Source organism: Hippocampus comes, unplaced genomic scaffold (assembly GCF_001891065.2).
Source record: "Hippocampus comes isolate QL1 unplaced genomic scaffold, H_comes_QL1_v1.1 scaffold7, whole genome shotgun sequence".
NCBI classification, from domain to species: Eukaryota; Metazoa; Chordata; class Actinopteri; order Syngnathiformes; family Syngnathidae; genus Hippocampus; species Hippocampus comes.
In genome coordinates, this window is record NW_017842060.1 from 8,829,585 (window position 1) to 8,845,149 (window position 15,565).

General features: G+C 42.0%; 4 protein-coding genes across 6 annotated transcripts in view; 1 reads left to right on the forward strand and 3 right to left on the reverse strand.

The window, feature by feature from the left end:
- Positions 1-1,371, reverse strand: part of rhbdd2 (rhomboid domain containing 2) — a 15,150-nt gene extending 13,779 nt beyond the window's left edge. The window contains exon 1 of one of the 3 annotated variants that reach the window (XM_019862327.1): positions 33-1,371. In XM_019862327.1, coding sequence (XP_019717886.1) covers positions 114-1,079 — 966 coding nt within the window. In that variant the 5' untranslated portion in view covers positions 1,080-1,371 and the 3' untranslated portion in view covers positions 33-113. The remainder of the gene's footprint in view (positions 1-32) is intronic. The other 2 variants (XM_019862325.1, XM_019862326.1) reach the window with 2 other exon arrangements.
- A 1,202-nt stretch (positions 1,372-2,573) lies between these two features.
- On the forward strand, positions 2,574-6,850 carry chic2 (cysteine-rich hydrophobic domain 2). The gene is made up of 6 exons (XM_019862332.1): positions 2,574-2,912; positions 3,573-3,627; positions 3,784-3,939; positions 4,072-4,128; positions 5,297-5,356; positions 5,828-6,850. Exons 1-6 carry the CDS (start codon positions 2,782-2,784, stop codon positions 5,876-5,878), a joined length of 510 nt encoding a protein of 169 aa, XP_019717891.1. The 5' UTR covers positions 2,574-2,781; the 3' UTR covers positions 5,879-6,850.
- A 2,077-nt stretch (positions 6,851-8,927) lies between these two features.
- Positions 8,928-11,350, reverse strand: LOC109511328 (uncharacterized). The gene is made up of 6 exons (XM_019862330.1): positions 11,160-11,350; positions 10,949-11,094; positions 10,791-10,852; positions 10,574-10,687; positions 9,478-9,576; positions 8,928-9,097 (listed from the first exon to the last, which is right to left on the reverse strand). Exons 1-6 carry the CDS (start codon positions 11,265-11,267, stop codon positions 8,943-8,945), a joined length of 684 nt encoding a protein of 227 aa, XP_019717889.1. The 5' UTR covers positions 11,268-11,350; the 3' UTR covers positions 8,928-8,942.
- Positions 11,351-11,553: 203 nt separating this feature from the next.
- LOC109511489 (uncharacterized) lies at positions 11,554-14,764 on the reverse strand. Its single transcript, XM_019862631.1, has 6 exons — positions 14,566-14,764; positions 13,286-13,428; positions 13,160-13,221; positions 12,961-13,074; positions 11,882-11,980; positions 11,554-11,811 (listed from the first exon to the last, which is right to left on the reverse strand). Exons 1-6 carry the CDS (start codon positions 14,677-14,679, stop codon positions 11,687-11,689), a joined length of 657 nt encoding a protein of 218 aa, XP_019718190.1. The 5' UTR covers positions 14,680-14,764; the 3' UTR covers positions 11,554-11,686.
- Positions 14,765-15,565: the final 801 nt, after the last annotated feature.

Sequence of the window (15,565 nt, forward strand, 5' to 3'; positions counted from 1 at the left end):
ATATATATATATATATATATACACACACACACACACACACCATCCTTGTCACATATCATTAAAATAGGATACAATCATTCATATGCATGTTTACAGTGTAAAACAAAAGTCAACTATGGATGGCCGTGACTGTGAGTGTGATGGCCGTGTGCGCAGCTGTGTCCATGACTTGTCCCACCAACGCCCGCTTCAGAGGCATGAGGGTTAGAGAAGGGTGTTGGTCCAGATGCTGCAGTGACATTTGTCGACCAACCTTCATATATCTTGGCTGAGCCACTAACAGCAATGTTGGTGCTTGACGCTGGCGCATACGCCTGCACTGGGTAGGATCCAGGTGTTGGGTTGATTTGAGGGAGGAGTGTTTTCCGCCTGTCCTCGGTGGAAGCTGGGACAAACGCCACCATGCTGATGCTCCTCAGGAAGCGGAAAGGTGGCGTCTTCTCAGCAAGGCCCGCCTTGGCCTCTGAGATGTCAACGAAAGAGAACCATCCTCTTCCGTGCATCCATCCGATGAAAGTGGAGATGATGCTGCAGGGAAGCACCGTGTGAGGAATGAAGACGCTGGTGAGGAGGACAAATACCCACGGGAGAGCCATGGTGGGGAAACTGACTCCACAGAGGAACGCTTTGGTCATTTTTGTGTGCGTGGTGGTGAGGGCCACGCATGCAAGGGCCATAGGTACCAACCCCTCCGTTGGCCCTTTGCCATTGCTCTCCTGCAGAAGATCCAGGAAGGCGTACAACAAGCCTGTCACGGTGGACATCAGAATACACACAAAAAGGAAGCGAACGGTGCCAAAGCCTTTCTCCAAACTGCCACTAAGGAACACCATGGTGCAGATGCTGAGGAGCAGCTGAGTCAGGCTTCTGTGGTAGAAAGGGTACGCGAAGAGTGTGTGCACATGCCCTTTCACAAAAACACTCGCCCCAACACTGAGGCTCCCCTGAGAGGAGTCCAAGTAAGTTTGGAGGCCAAACACTGCACATGAGGTGAGGGTGATCAGGAACATCCCACTCGTAATGGCAGGAACCATATCTCTGAAAAGTTGGACCACAGTCTTTAAATGGCTTGTGTTCATCTTTTGGTCGTGAGGTTATCAATTTAAGCAAAAACTAGGTGGCTTTGCTCGAAGTGGTCTGGAAATGAGCGCAGAATCAGGGAAGGAGGAGAATCCATGCTTCCAAATGTACAGATCATCGCGGGCTAACGCACACAATCATTGCGCATTATCGTTCAACAATTGAAAATACCAGTAATTATATAGTCAAACGAATAAACATACCACGACCAAAGAAGTGCACGAATTTCACTCTATGTTTCCGTCTTGGAATACTGAAACTGTCCGTGTTTGAAATAAGTTCCGGTTCAGCTTTTCAAAACAAGACCTAGTGCTAAAATTGGTGATGACTGTTATGTATCTCGGAAAGTCCGCTATGTGTACATCTTTATTTTGAATTACTTTTCGGTACAGGCTCTACTCTTGCACCGCCTTCGTCAGACAAGTCGGCGTGTCCACTGCTAGTAGGATAGGAAGTGGACCGTTTTAACAAGACTGCACAAGGTTATTTTGTTTTGTTTTCGTCATTTTGGCTGTCACAAATTATGGTACGTATTAATATTGAAAAACTCGCTTTCGCTGCAAGCGTGTATGCTATTTATTTTGAAAATAATACCACAGAAAGTCACGGTTTGATTTTATTGTGGCATTTCCCGCACTGACTGCAGATGGCCTTAGAGTGGAGCCTGCACGGGAAGTGACAATATATAGTGGATGTTCTGCACTTGGATCTTTTTTCTTGCTCTTGATTTTCATTTTCTAATTATTACCTTCTTCTTTGATGTTGGGGAAATAAGATGAGGAAAAAGTTGCGATACAGTAACAGGTGTATAAAAGCACGTTCGGTTGAGCCTTTCAAAGTAAGATAAACAAAAAAAAATCCAACTTTTACACCCCCCCCCCAAAAAAAAACCCACCTAAAAAGTTTTTTTTCATCATAACATAACCCTTCATAATGGAAATTTCAGAGTGGCGCATTTTTAGACTCATCACACTTGACTCCTTTAAGTTCCCCCAAAACAGTGATGTCATCCACACACGAGCAGGGTAAAATGCGGTATTGGAGTACACTCAATTCAAATTTATTTATAGAGCACCATCATAACAACCGTAGATTCACGTCTTGTAGGGATGAAACAAAAAAGATTTGTAAGAATATTTTACTGTTAATTGTATTGCGCATTTAAACATTTTATTTCCTGGGGATGCAAATTGCATTTATTTGTAGAAAGCCTGTATGAAAAAATGCCTTTTGGTACATCATTTACAGGGACATCTCATTGAATAAATAAAATAGAAGCATTATTTTGTTTGTGAGAAGAGCACAACCTTATGTTTTCAAAATAAGCATACTTTAATTTCATTTTATGTAAAGCGTTCAAAGTCTTTTCATGCGGACGGAAAAGGCACCGATTTAGCGATGCAAGAGTTTAACTTTGGTCAGCGGTGTTGCGTTCTGTGCTTAAAAAGTTGAAGCTCGTCTTGGGCCGCTCTTCCGGTGTCGTATGGCGACTGCAGCGGATGTTGATATTTTGCTTACGAGCCTTCTGCTCAGAGATGTGAACTATCGTCGCCGGGACAGCTCGCTTTTGAATTTATCCTCGTTTTTGTCCAATTGGCAATCTCAGGGGAGCCGCTTCTCGGTGAGCCCAGCGTCATCGCGTCCGTCCCGGTGGCGTCTCAACCGGGAAGCGCGGCGCTTCGTCTCGGAGCCGTGCGTGCGATGATGGAGGACTTTGACGAAATCTACGAGGAAGAGGATGAGGAAGAGGACGAGGACAGGGCCGCGGAGGAGCAGCTTCTTAAGTACGCTCCGGATCCGGTGGTGGTGCGAGGCTCAGGACACGTCACAGTGTAAGTGGCCGACGAGGCCGACTGGCATTGGGGCGGGGGAGAGTTCAAGCGTCGCGTGACGATGAGCGATCGTCGGGTGCCCCTAGCCGGATGCTAATTGATTAGCATCCGCCTGTGGTCGAGCTTAGCCCGTTAGCCTCGAGCTAGAGCTAAAATTGAAAGTACAAACTGCTTTTATATATTAATATAGTTTTTAAGCACACGCCTCCTCTTTTATGCCCGCCCTCTGTTTGTTTGTGCTAATGTCAAGCAGTTAAAATGGTTTTGTCTTGACTTTTTTTCAGACTTCGCGACCAGATACTTTAAACAGTAATAGTGTCTTTTCATAAAGCCCTTTGGCGATGCGCCTTCATTTCATTTAATCCTTCTGATTTTAGTTTTGGGCGATCGCTTCGCTTTTCTTATTGTGACATGACAAAAAATAATTCCCTACGAAATGTTGGAAATATAGGGTGTGGATAAAGTCTACATTACAAGTTAATAATTGTATTACTGACGTTCATGAATTAGATCAAATAATATATATTTAAAAATGCGCACTGAACCGAGGTCTTGCGCAGGATTATGACATCATGGACGATGGTTCATAAGCCAAAGTTTTGTCTGAATTTCAAATTGAACGTTTGACTTCAGCATTCTGGTGTCACCTTAATTCTCCAGGTTTGGACTGAGCAACAAATTTGAATCAGAATTTCCTTCAGCGCTTACAGGGAAGGTGAGTACCCATGTCAAATGCATTGTTTGTTGAGTATGCCTCTTTCCGTTGTCAAGCCAAGTCGACTTTATTGTCAAATGTGCTCTATGTGCATACAGCACAGATGAAATTTCTTGTGGCAATATAATCGATACACGCGTCTTGTGGCTTTGTCAGGTCGCACCCGAAGAGTTCAAAGCAAGCATCAACCGTGTGAACAGCTGTCTGAAGAAGACACTGCCTGTGAACGTGCGCTGGTTGCTGTGCGGCTGCCTGTGTTGCTGCTGCACACTTGGCTTCAGTTTGTGGCCTGTGATTTGTCTCAGCAAGCGGGTAATACATGCACGCGCGAACACACACACACACACACACACACACACACACACACACACACACACACACACCCCTGGCACCCTAATAACACGCCAGCCTGATCGAGACACACTTTTCATTGCTGTCTTCCAGACAAGAAGATCTATAGAGAAACTTCTAGAGTGGGAGAACAGCAGACTCTACCACAAGGTGTGTAAAGTTCATACCCCGGCTTTTCTGTTTTTTTTACACCTTGACTTCATACTCAACTTTCAACGTTGCGTTTGCTGTATGGTTGTATGAAAATGTGTTTTTCAAATAGAGCTTGGGTGCTTTTGGGGGAAAAAAATGGATATTGAAATAATGATTCAAAATGAACAATTGTTAATTGATTTCTGAACGTAGTATTTATTCAGATACCAAAACTCAGTCTTAAAAGAGCAACCAGAAAATAAATTGGAAAGAAAGTAAAATAATAATATATATTAACATTAGAGCATTAAAGACAAAAATGAAAATAAATACCAGCTGTTCTGCTCTGCACACCTTGGCCTCTTAGGGGCAGTGTCCTGCCATGCTAGCATGGACTACACACTTGCATGAAAGTCATAATAGCAGAAGAAGAAAGTTGCAATTTGGGCTTTATTCATAATACAGTACCCCATTTTTCACAGATTACGAGGAATATATGTCTTTGAGTAGTGTTATATTACCTGTCTATATGCATTCATACAGTGTTTGTGTGTCAATCTTCATTATTTGAAATCTCAGCAATTGGCAAAATGGCCGCCCCGTGGGATGGTTAAATACGGGTTGATTTGGCTCTAATTTATATTCCACAAACGCAATATTTATCAGGATATAGTGTTTAGACTAGTGGGGCCGTATAGAAGATATTGTGAAGCAAATTTCCCTTTCAAGCATGCCAAAGGAGGGCAGATTCCAATTCGTCACACACCTACTGCACAAGCAACACGGTGCCTTCAGTGTGCTTTCACAACGCAGGAACTATCATATGCCCCGTGTCGTCCAGCACATTCATCGTTTTTCTTCTGGTATAATGTTTTATTTTTTTGTTTTATGTTTTATGATCATGAGATCATGAGAAGGCAGAATGGCAATCACAATTACGCTTCGATTAATTGCCCAGTTCTATTTTCAACCCAGTCTAAACAAGAAAAAAATATTTTGTAACATTAACAGCAAAACAGGTTTATAGAGCTCTGCTGTTTCTTCCTTGTTATTTACATTCCCCAAAAATACGTGCTGCGACGCAAAGAAAAAGGACTCTTCGATATTATTGTGGGCCCTTGTTGATTGTCTGCAGTCTGCTCTTGTGTTGTGAATATATTGAAATGTTTTAAAAATCTCTTTGCAGCTGTGTTTGCATTGGAGACTGAACAAAAGAAAGTGTGAATCCAACAACATGATGGAATATGTAAGTGCTGTGTTGGTATTACGCTACAAAGAAAAAGCAAGTCTGTCATTTTATGTTACAATCTAGTAGCATGTAGAATGTCAAACGCGTTCGATTGCAAGACTTCCAATGTGTTTGGTGTTGGAAATAGTGAAAATAAAACACTTTGGTTTTCTTTTTTTCAGGAACATGATTATTATTTGGCAGCGAGTAGTAGTTCTTGAACCGGTTTAAAAATGACTTCCTCCCACACATAGCCTCTTTAATGTCCTTACATTATTACGTTAATAGCTTTTAAGGTTTTTAATGGTCTGATGTAATTTTCAGTCATATTTATAAATGCTGTACACAGTGTACGACTTCAGTGCAGTTTACATTGATCAGCAATGTAATGTTTCAAGTTATATTTTAAGCCATTTCCTCACTCAAACTGAGATAGTGAAATGTTGCAAAAAGCTACTTGAAAATAACAATTTCTCTTGTCACTGTCAGGTAATCCTAATAGAATTCCTACCGAAGATCCCCATCTTCAGACCCGACTAGCCGATGATGAGATCTTCGCCGCTGTCGCCGTCCCGAGCTGCCGATGGAACTTTTCCTCCAGAATCACTCGAAAGTTTTTTTTGTTTTGTTTACAGGGTGACATCGGCCCTCTGTTTTCATTTCGGATGACTTCTCGCGCGGTCATCTTGTCTTCGCCTTTTGGTTTACAAGCCCAGTATCCTAATGAGTGAATACAGGCGAGCCGGCTCGCTCCCGATTTGGCGGCAGTGTGGATTTCAGGACTGGCGCTGGGAAAACGGGACTCTTCCGTGTTTTGCGAACTCGAGCACAGCGTGACCGTGGTGACAGGAACGCTGCTCGAAGCTCGGCTAGCGACAACCCACCAAATACACCCCAGTGCTTTTGGAAGAGGGCGGAGGGGTGGGGATGGACTGGAAGCTTCAAATGTGTAGCAGGAAGCAGCGGACATCGTTTCGTCACTTGAGCACACTTCACTGTGCATTGCCTGGACCCAGAGACAATCACACAGTCGTGACTGCACTCCACACTCTGGGACAACATATGCCCTGCCCTTAGTTGCCTTGGCAACAAGGAGGTAGGTGAGAAAGAGATGACTCTTTTTTTGTTTGTTTGTTTGTTTTTTCTAACCATTTTGGTCTCACATCACAGAGCAAGGTTACTTTCCGAAAGGCAGCCTTCTGGGTTTTTTTTTTCAATTTCTTATTTTGCCAGACATGTCTTGATGCTTTTTTTTTTCTTTTCATCTGTAAGTGTGTGTGACATGTTTGCAATAGGGCGGAACCTCCAAAGTCGAACGTGTTCAATTTTTGTTGTGTGAAATCTACAAAGCAAGTGTTTTTTATTTTATTTTTTTATTTTTTATACTCCACTGTGATACAAATTTGAAGACAAGTTAACTGTAAAAGTAAACAAAAATAAAGTTAAACTGTTCGCCCCATGGATAATACCTGGCAGACTAAAACTACGTTCATACTGCAGGGCATGACGCCAGATCAGATTTTTTTTTCTTTTTATGTACTTGTTCACATTACATAAACAAATGTGAACTGAATGTATCTGTGAAGTGGCATGCATGCGCATGAAACACGACATCGCCCGGCACTCTTTTTACAAAAGCAAAATCATTTTGTCAAACACCCGTGACAAGTCTTTCTTGACAACGTAAGTCGGATGAGCCAGACTACAGACGCATCTGCCATTTATATCCACATACGAAAGAAGGCCTTCAACAGCTTTGAAAAATCACAATGAATACTGTTCACATTGACAAGAACAGATATGATTCATGAGACATTGGTCCACCTCCCTCAAAAAAAAAAAAAAATGTAATTGACCAGTATAAGCATAGGTGGATATGAATGTCATAATAATAGCTATAATCAGAATTTGGAAGGTGGGGTAGGCTGTTTGTGGCAATTAATATATTTTCCTGAAATTCCAGATGGCCACCCCGCCCCTGGTCAGTGGTGAAACAAAAGCCCTTCGCAATTCGTGGCGCTCTGATCGATCGGCCACCGTGACGTCGTGTTTTGTGTTCTGGTCACAATTAGAAGCCGCATTTGATTTTGTAACGTGAACCATTACATACAAAAAAAATCTAAAATCTAATTTTGGTGTTTGCAGAGCGATGCAGTCGCCTAGTGTTGGTGGTTGTATCTCACTGACGAACAACTCAACAAGGAAAAAAAATTACACAACACAAGGGGTTCTTTTTGTGCGCTGAATCGCGCTTATAAAGAACCAATTCGTCTTGGATAAAAAGCAAAACACCTCTGGAGATTTGCCCAAGTCGAAGTTGAGCTCCTATTGTACATTTTGACGTAGTTTTTGACTTTGGAGGTTCCCGCCGCTTTTAGTGTGTAGCCATGTGTCAGCTGCAAAAAAAAGCACACGATGGATGTGGTTCTTCATTTGGCCTTATCCTTGTTACTTTCTCACCCTGAAGGAGGTTTCCACCTGTGAGTGTGGCCCAGATGAGAAATATAAGAGCGTTTTTTATATATATATATAATTTTTTTTTTTTGTTCTCAGAGTAGCCAATTACTAAAGGTGGCTTAACGTGGTAATAAGCCACTTTTTTTTTTTATTTTGGAGTTTACAACTCGGTAAGCATAGGTTCCCACGGCTTTCATAGGCTTACCTTTCATTTAATGTCATTGCATTTTTGGAAATGTCCCACTTGAAAGATCATCACCGTTACCGTTCAAATGTTGACTAAAACTTCCTGCTTAAACGCCTTCCGTGACGAGGTACTGCTAATGAATAAAGGTTAGCTATTTTTTTTTTTTTTTACAAGATTTGTAGGTAGGGATGGGCATTTGACGACATTTTCTAAGGACTGGGCAAAATCATTGTTAGAAAAAAAAACAAATTAGAGTCCACAGAGTGGACAGGGTTTGCTTTGTTTTTCCATGATGCCCATCCCTACTTGGAACTAAGCGGCATGTGGATGTGGGTCACACTCAGGGGATTCTCATCATCGATCATTATGAAAAATGGAGCACAGTCAGGGTATTCGCTATGGTTATACCACAGTACTTGAACATTTGTTTTATAGTGTATCACCCCACCCTTCCCCTTCCAGCTGTTCCACTTTAATGAAAGAAGTAAACACATACAACCACTTTGTGTTGTTTTAATGTCGTTGCTCACTATTCATTGCCTGGTTTTATGTTGAATTACACTAAGATAAGGAGCCAGGGGGGCCCAAGTCAGCGGGATCGGATACTCAAGGGTCACTGGGACCGAACACCATCACCTCAGTCTTCTTTTCATTGAAATTCAATGTCAAAGTTTTGATGCATATGCAAATTTATTTTGCTTAAAAATTAAAGGTTGCTTTAGATCAGATCTTATTCAGGTCCTTCGTCATGTGACAATCATAGCTTGTAAAAGTCCTGGTACATAAACAAATGTGATTAATGTATTAATAATCCATTTCAACAATGTTTTTGGAGCCACACAAATCCAGTTGTTGATCAATACAATACAAAGTATTTTTTTTAAAAAAAGAGAAAGGGAACTTGATGTCATTTTTATTGTGAATTCAGTCTGGGGCAACATGGCCTTGTTTTTTTTTTGTTTAGTTTGAAATTGAATCCATAATCATCTTTATTCCACTTTGACTGCTGAGCATCTTGTCCAGTATTTTCATGTATTCTGGGTCGGTTTGACTGATGGCTGAGGTCAGATCAACGGTCTCTGAGTCTTTGGAAGCTGATGAATCTGTGCAAAAACCTTGCAAATTTAAAGAAAGAAAAGTCAGTACATATGACTTAAAAGCACAGTAATAGTTAATGGATTGAAAAGCTAATAGTTTGTTTTCTCGCTAGCCTAGTTCGCTAGCCCCACAGATTGTAACTCAGTCTCATGATCGAAGTCTAGAAAATGAAAATATAATAAAATCCTTAAACAATGTAGTGCCAGGAAAGTCTTGTACCGCTGTGCTGTGCCGCACTGGTTGGACAGTCTCTGTTTCGGCGATGTGGCCTTACGAAAGACCACCACATCATATTAACCCTTTCATGCACACTGTAACCTGATAACATGATAAGCCGCCCACTGTAGTAACCGCTGTCCCCTAAAGGGTTCATAAAAATGCTAATGTTCTCTCTCACCTTTGTCTGAGTCCAGCACGGTGGGTGAGGGTAAGTTCAGACATGCCGCCTGCCTCTTAAACTCGTCCATCTCGGCACTTGTCACCTTGGGTCTCCTGGCTGTTGAACAAGCAGAAGGTCAAAGGTCATTTTGTATTGTTATGTATTTTCATCACTTTTCTTACAGGTAACTAAACACATCTCTCCTCGGATATACTTTGAACATAGCCCTGAGGACAATAACCCACATTGGATAGCTTCAATGTCCAATGATAGTCGTTTTTCCCAGGTCATGATGATTAAAAAATACAATAAAAGAAAAGCATATTAAAGTCTGCAGTGTATAGCAAGATTTTCTTTTCTTTTTTAAAATTTTTTTTTTTTTTTATATATAACCCCCAAATATTGATCAAAAACACTGGCAACCATTAAATACACATTTTCAACAGAAAATGGTGCAGGTACCGGGGCTAGGGGGAAAATCCTGCAAAATAAATAAATACATCATTTAATTGTATTTCATTAAAAAAGGACCCCCCCCCGACAAACTATGAAAAAATATATCTGAATCTGCAGGACTTGACTGTAGTGGTAATATCACTTTTCACCACTAGGTGGCAGACATGACTTAGATACACCAACAGTGGGTTTTATTGTGCTCTACACTACAATGTGCGTAGGCCTAACGTTTTGATTTATTATTATTTTTTTAATCTCCTTTGTGAAAGCCCGTACGTTTTTGAAGAGGCTACCGTTCAAATTTTGAATCGCAGCAAAAACCCGTGGCCTCGGAACCATTGGGCCTCGCACGACCTACCCTCAACTTTTTGTGCCCTTTGACTCCTTTTATCACATATGTGTTCTATGTTGCTTATCAGCTCCATAAATGCATGGAGCAATTGATTCCGAAGTGATATTGAATTTTTTGATACGGTTGCCCATTTTGTTGAAAGTGCCGCCTGAGCACAGTGGTGCGCACTCCACGAGTTGTTCCACTGTCTCGGGTTGTCTATGACAAAACTAGCTGTGAGACAGTTCAGTCGGTTTTGGCCCCGTCGCTCGGCGTGACTCGAGAAAGGTGAACTGCCCAGCGAGAATATGCTGTTTTAATTCTTACTCAGAAGCTGCATGCCCATATACGTGCTTTCTCCAAGGGTATAATTGGACAACAAAAGGATGCAGTCGGGGCAGCTGGTCGTCATGAGAACCTCAGTTGCAGAGATGGGATACTCTAATGCAAACACACAAGAGAGACGTTTGTTTGCACTTTTTTTGTAAAAGCAAAGTCCAAAAATGAGCCCGAACAAAGATCAACATGAATGTTGGCAGCTCACCCATGTGGAGGGTGTTGTTCACTAAGGTCAGCTTCGAAGTGACACTGAAGCAACGGCCCAACCTTTGCAAAAACACAAACATTCACAATAGAACACATTGACAGTCGATGTGAGGTTAGTGAAAAGGTAAACCCAAACGTCAGCCACATTTACTGTACATTTTTTGGACTTGAAACACAAAGAAGGAGTCACTCTCATTGGCCGGATAGATTTTCCCCCACACGTTGTCCACAAACATCTTGGTGAGAGTTTTGGATCCTGGCATGTTGGTACTTTCCGCCACGTACGTCCACACGCCTAAGAACTGCAACGTACGGCGGAAGCGTCACTCGCACGCAGTGTATTCACTCAAGGAGGGAAGCATCTTACCTGGTCGCGACCTTGAATTTGCACCTGCCGGGTTAGCACATCACAGTCGGCCAGAGGAGCTGAGAGGGCCGCGGGAAGAAGCGCGGCAGCGAGAATGAACAGGAACATTGTGGCTCAGCCTTTCGATTTACGTGGAGATCTTGGAGCTGCTCAAGCTAGAATGATGGCTCCATCCGCTCCCAGCTCACTGAGTACATGTCTCAAAGTTCAGCCGTGTGTTTGCACATGTTTTGTAATGTGTTTTACATGCATCCATTTATTTGACAAACGCGTTTGAACTTTTTTTAATCTCATCTACAAAAGACGTGGCAACATTTAAAAATATTTGCCCAAACCCGATGTCAGGCGTGCTCTCACATTCACGTTCTCTCTTTCAAAGGAAAAGACACAAAAGTATTGTTTTGTGAGTGAACTTTAATCGCAAATCAGAGCTACACACTACTTGCAATAGGCTTGATTTGTTTGCATATGTTCGCAGATGTGTGGAAAGCAGAACACCGTAAAAGTGTTTCCCATCACAAATTCAATCAGTTGATAAAGATATCAAAAAGTTTGTCCAGCAATCGTGCAACCCGCTGTCCCATCTTGGCCTCTAACAAGGAGTTGAAGGCAGCAAGTCCATCCGAGGTTGCAATGTTGTCCGGGCAGAGTTCTGTGTAGATAAACGTATAAGACCTAAGATTTCTTAGTCTTTTGTATATGAGTGAGCTCAGGCTTCTCACCATAGCTTGGGTCCATCATGAGTGGAGAGGGCATCTGGAGACATTTTGCCTGCATCTTGAGCATCTCCACATCAGCGGGTGAGATGCTCTGTTGCCTGCCTGGAGATCAAGCAAGCAACCATCAACCAAACAAGCAGTCAGGCTGCAATCAACCAGGCGACAACCAATCTAGCCACACTCAAGCAAAACACCTTTCAGTCTTCAAACAAGCAATTATCAACTACTCACCGGTACTCATCAGTGAGGCTACTAAAATTAGACAAGTACTAACCAAGAAACAACCAAGCAAAGATCACCAAATGAACCCCTAAACCAGGGGTGGCCAACCAGTCAGAGCCTAAGAGCCAATTTTTTTACAGTGTTACTGCAAAGAGCCACACACTCACGCGCGCGCACACACACACACACACACACACACACACACACACACACACACACACACACACGACAACACGAGACACAGCCGCACAAACAAAAAACTTGTCACCAAAGTTGTCCGACAAGAAATCCTGCACTAAGGCGAAAGATTAAATCTTTTCGCAAGGAGAATTCAGATCGGTGCAGCAGATCTGGTAGAACGACGATCGATTGATTCGCTGACTAGCTTAGCACTTAGCACTTCACTCCGTTGTCTGCGCATGACCGGTGATTCAGTCATCTGATTGGTTGCCCTCTATGTCAATCAAGTAACGGGATTGCTGATAGGCTGACGTAGTACGTTCCGTGTTTTAAGCGCCGTTGTTTGAATTGCAGCGCTCTCGCCGAGGCGTTTTCCACAATTGTCTTGTGAAAGCCCAGGAGCCGCATTGAACCAGCCAAAGAGCCGCACGCGGCTCGTGAGCCACCCCTGCCCTAAACCATGCGAGAATTGACCAAAACAACAATGAGCCAAGCAACAATCGAGTCGCAGTCAAGAGACAAGTAACATAACTATGATCCAACAAAATAAAACTCAAAACAACTCAAAATCAATTCAGCGATAATCAAGCGCCTACCGAGCAACAGTCAACTCCACCTCGGTCCCAAAGTCAGTCATAAGAAAATGCTTCGCTAGGATGAGTGAGTGTCGTGTGTCTTACTGAAAAGCAGAAGACTCCGAAAAGCGTCTTGGTTGGATTTGACTTCTTCATAGACCACCAGACAGTCTGAGCAGTTGGTCTGCAGGTACACTTCCTTCAGATAGAACGGGCGCTCTGTCAAAAAAAACAAACGTGTGGAACTCCTGGAGAATGTTTATCGTGGATGCTTTAAAAAAAATCAGAGCTTGACTCCGCTTACCAATCAACATTGTGCTGTTTTCCATGGTCACGTTGTAGATCATCCCGGAACACTCACCGTAGCTGGAGGGAGAGTCCCCGGTAAACAATACAGAATGTTTTTTTATCATTGCAGCCGTGTGTTTACATTCTCTGCGTCTGGAAGATGGTGAGCATGTTGCTGAGGGAGGTGGCGCGGATGTCCAGCCAGATGCTGTTGAGCAGATGTCCCAGGGATCGACTTCCTGGGAGGTCAGAGCTTCCCCCGATGTACAGCCAGCGCCCCAACATCTTTATCAAGCCCAAAGCGCGATTTCCATCAAAAAGCATGCTTTCGCTCATGCAGTCTTGCTGTCAAACTCAAGGCCCGGCAGTCTGATCTGGCCCACGACATCATTTAAAAGATATACAAATCATGCACGTGTATGTCATATTTCTTGCTAAAATTGGTAAAGAAATTACAAGTTGTGTTCAACTTTGACCTTTTCCAACCATTGTTTGTTGCGTATATAAAATAAGATGATGAGGCGTCGATCCATTTTTTCTGGCTTCAGTCATGACAGCCCTCTGAGGAGAACCTTAAGTACAATGTGGCCCCATGGCAAAAAATAAAAAATTCCACATGCAGTGAAACCACATAAATCTATAATCGCGTGGAGTTTAATTATACAACAAAAATCTCAATTTAATGGCTGCGTGTCTTGGTTTTATGATTACAGTTCATATCACGTTCAGTACCGTAAATAGGGGGGAAAGGCTTTTGGGAATGTAAAGAGGGAGAGATTCAATGACATTTAAAAGAAAACAACAGCTCAAATTTTGTTTCTCGGCAAAGGGAACGACATATTGAGCATTATTGTCTTAAAAAAAGATGATGATGATTATTCAACTTTTGTACGGTGATAGCTCAAATGAGATCACTGGCGCACTGAAGGAAAGAATGCATCCACTTCTTGTTTCTGACTTTCTTGTTATTTCACTGGAAATCTTAACAATTAAAAAAGTGTTGGAGTACAAATATTTATTTTCACCAGTTATGTTTTGAAGATAAATTAGGCAATATTTGTTCGATGGTGTCATTTTTTTTTTTTGTTGTTGGTCAAAGTGTGCCAATGGTTTCTTCAGTTACTGAAACATACAAATGCATCGTCACAATATTTTAGTATTTACGGTACTATTTATTTTTGTTTAGTAGGGATTTGGTGAAAAATACATGCGCGGAAAACCAGTTAAAGTGAAGACAAATGTGATTTCAACAGATTTTCCGTCAAAATTAATATAGGAAATCCATTTGGCAAGATGAAGCGGACACCCTATTTGCTGTAGTAAGCAAGATAAACAAAACAAACAAAAAGTGGCAAAACGTACAAATGCAAGTGAATTGATTGAATCAACAATTTGCAGATGAGACTGCAGGTTTGCACTTACTTGCTCATTGCTGATGCTTATTGGCTTCAGGAGAGCGTCACAATTTATCGGCGGAGCAGCACGGCCCACGGAGAGAAGACCCAGCAAAAGAACGACCACACCACCGCACTCCATCTTTACATCTGACAGCTCTTCGAAGACGTTTTTACCCTTCCAGCTGCGGACGTTAAGCGACTCAAGAGAACTAGGCAGATAGATGTTTTTTTGTGTTTGGTGGGGAGGGGTGGACCTTGACCCATATGAGGAATGGAAGGAATCTTGATTTAATCGCTATTTTACAGAGCAGCTTTGTTGAGCCGATTATCACCATTAGGTCTAAAACCCCCAAACGTAGCTGAGAGGATAAATGTGGATCAAGTAACAGAGTAGTTTGATCCGCGCATGTGCTTTGCATCACTGCTCAAAACTCCTTCTGTGACACTGTGAGTTTACTTGAGATGACTAAGTGAAGACTGACTGATTAATTCATGCACGACTTCGACTTTCAAGACAAATGGCCCTTGTGGGTTTCTGTTTTAACTGCCCTTCTCTTTTGCACCACACAAGGGGTGCAGAACCAGAAATTCTCAAAACAAAGTGAAAAAGTGTCTCACTGGTAGTGTAGTGAGATTTGATCTTTGTTTGATCAACGGATACGTAATGGTGTCCACACTGGGATGTTTCTCATTTGATTGAATTAACACTGGCGTCCCCAACCACCAGACCGCTGCAGAGATATATATTTACAAAACTAATAATAGTAACAAAAGTTTGTAGGACACTGCTTGTTCAACAATAAGCAGATTATTTATAAAAGTAGTATTTATATAAAAAAGATTAAAAAAAAGAAGACAAAAGGGCATTTGGTTTTGAATCATGCAAAAACAAAAAACATTGTGATATGATGATAAATAAAATATTAAAATGACATTCATTTCAACTTTGTAATTACAACAATTAAGGTAACCAACGTTTCTGATGCATGGTCTTGCCCACATTTCCTGTCTGTTTACATTAGAAG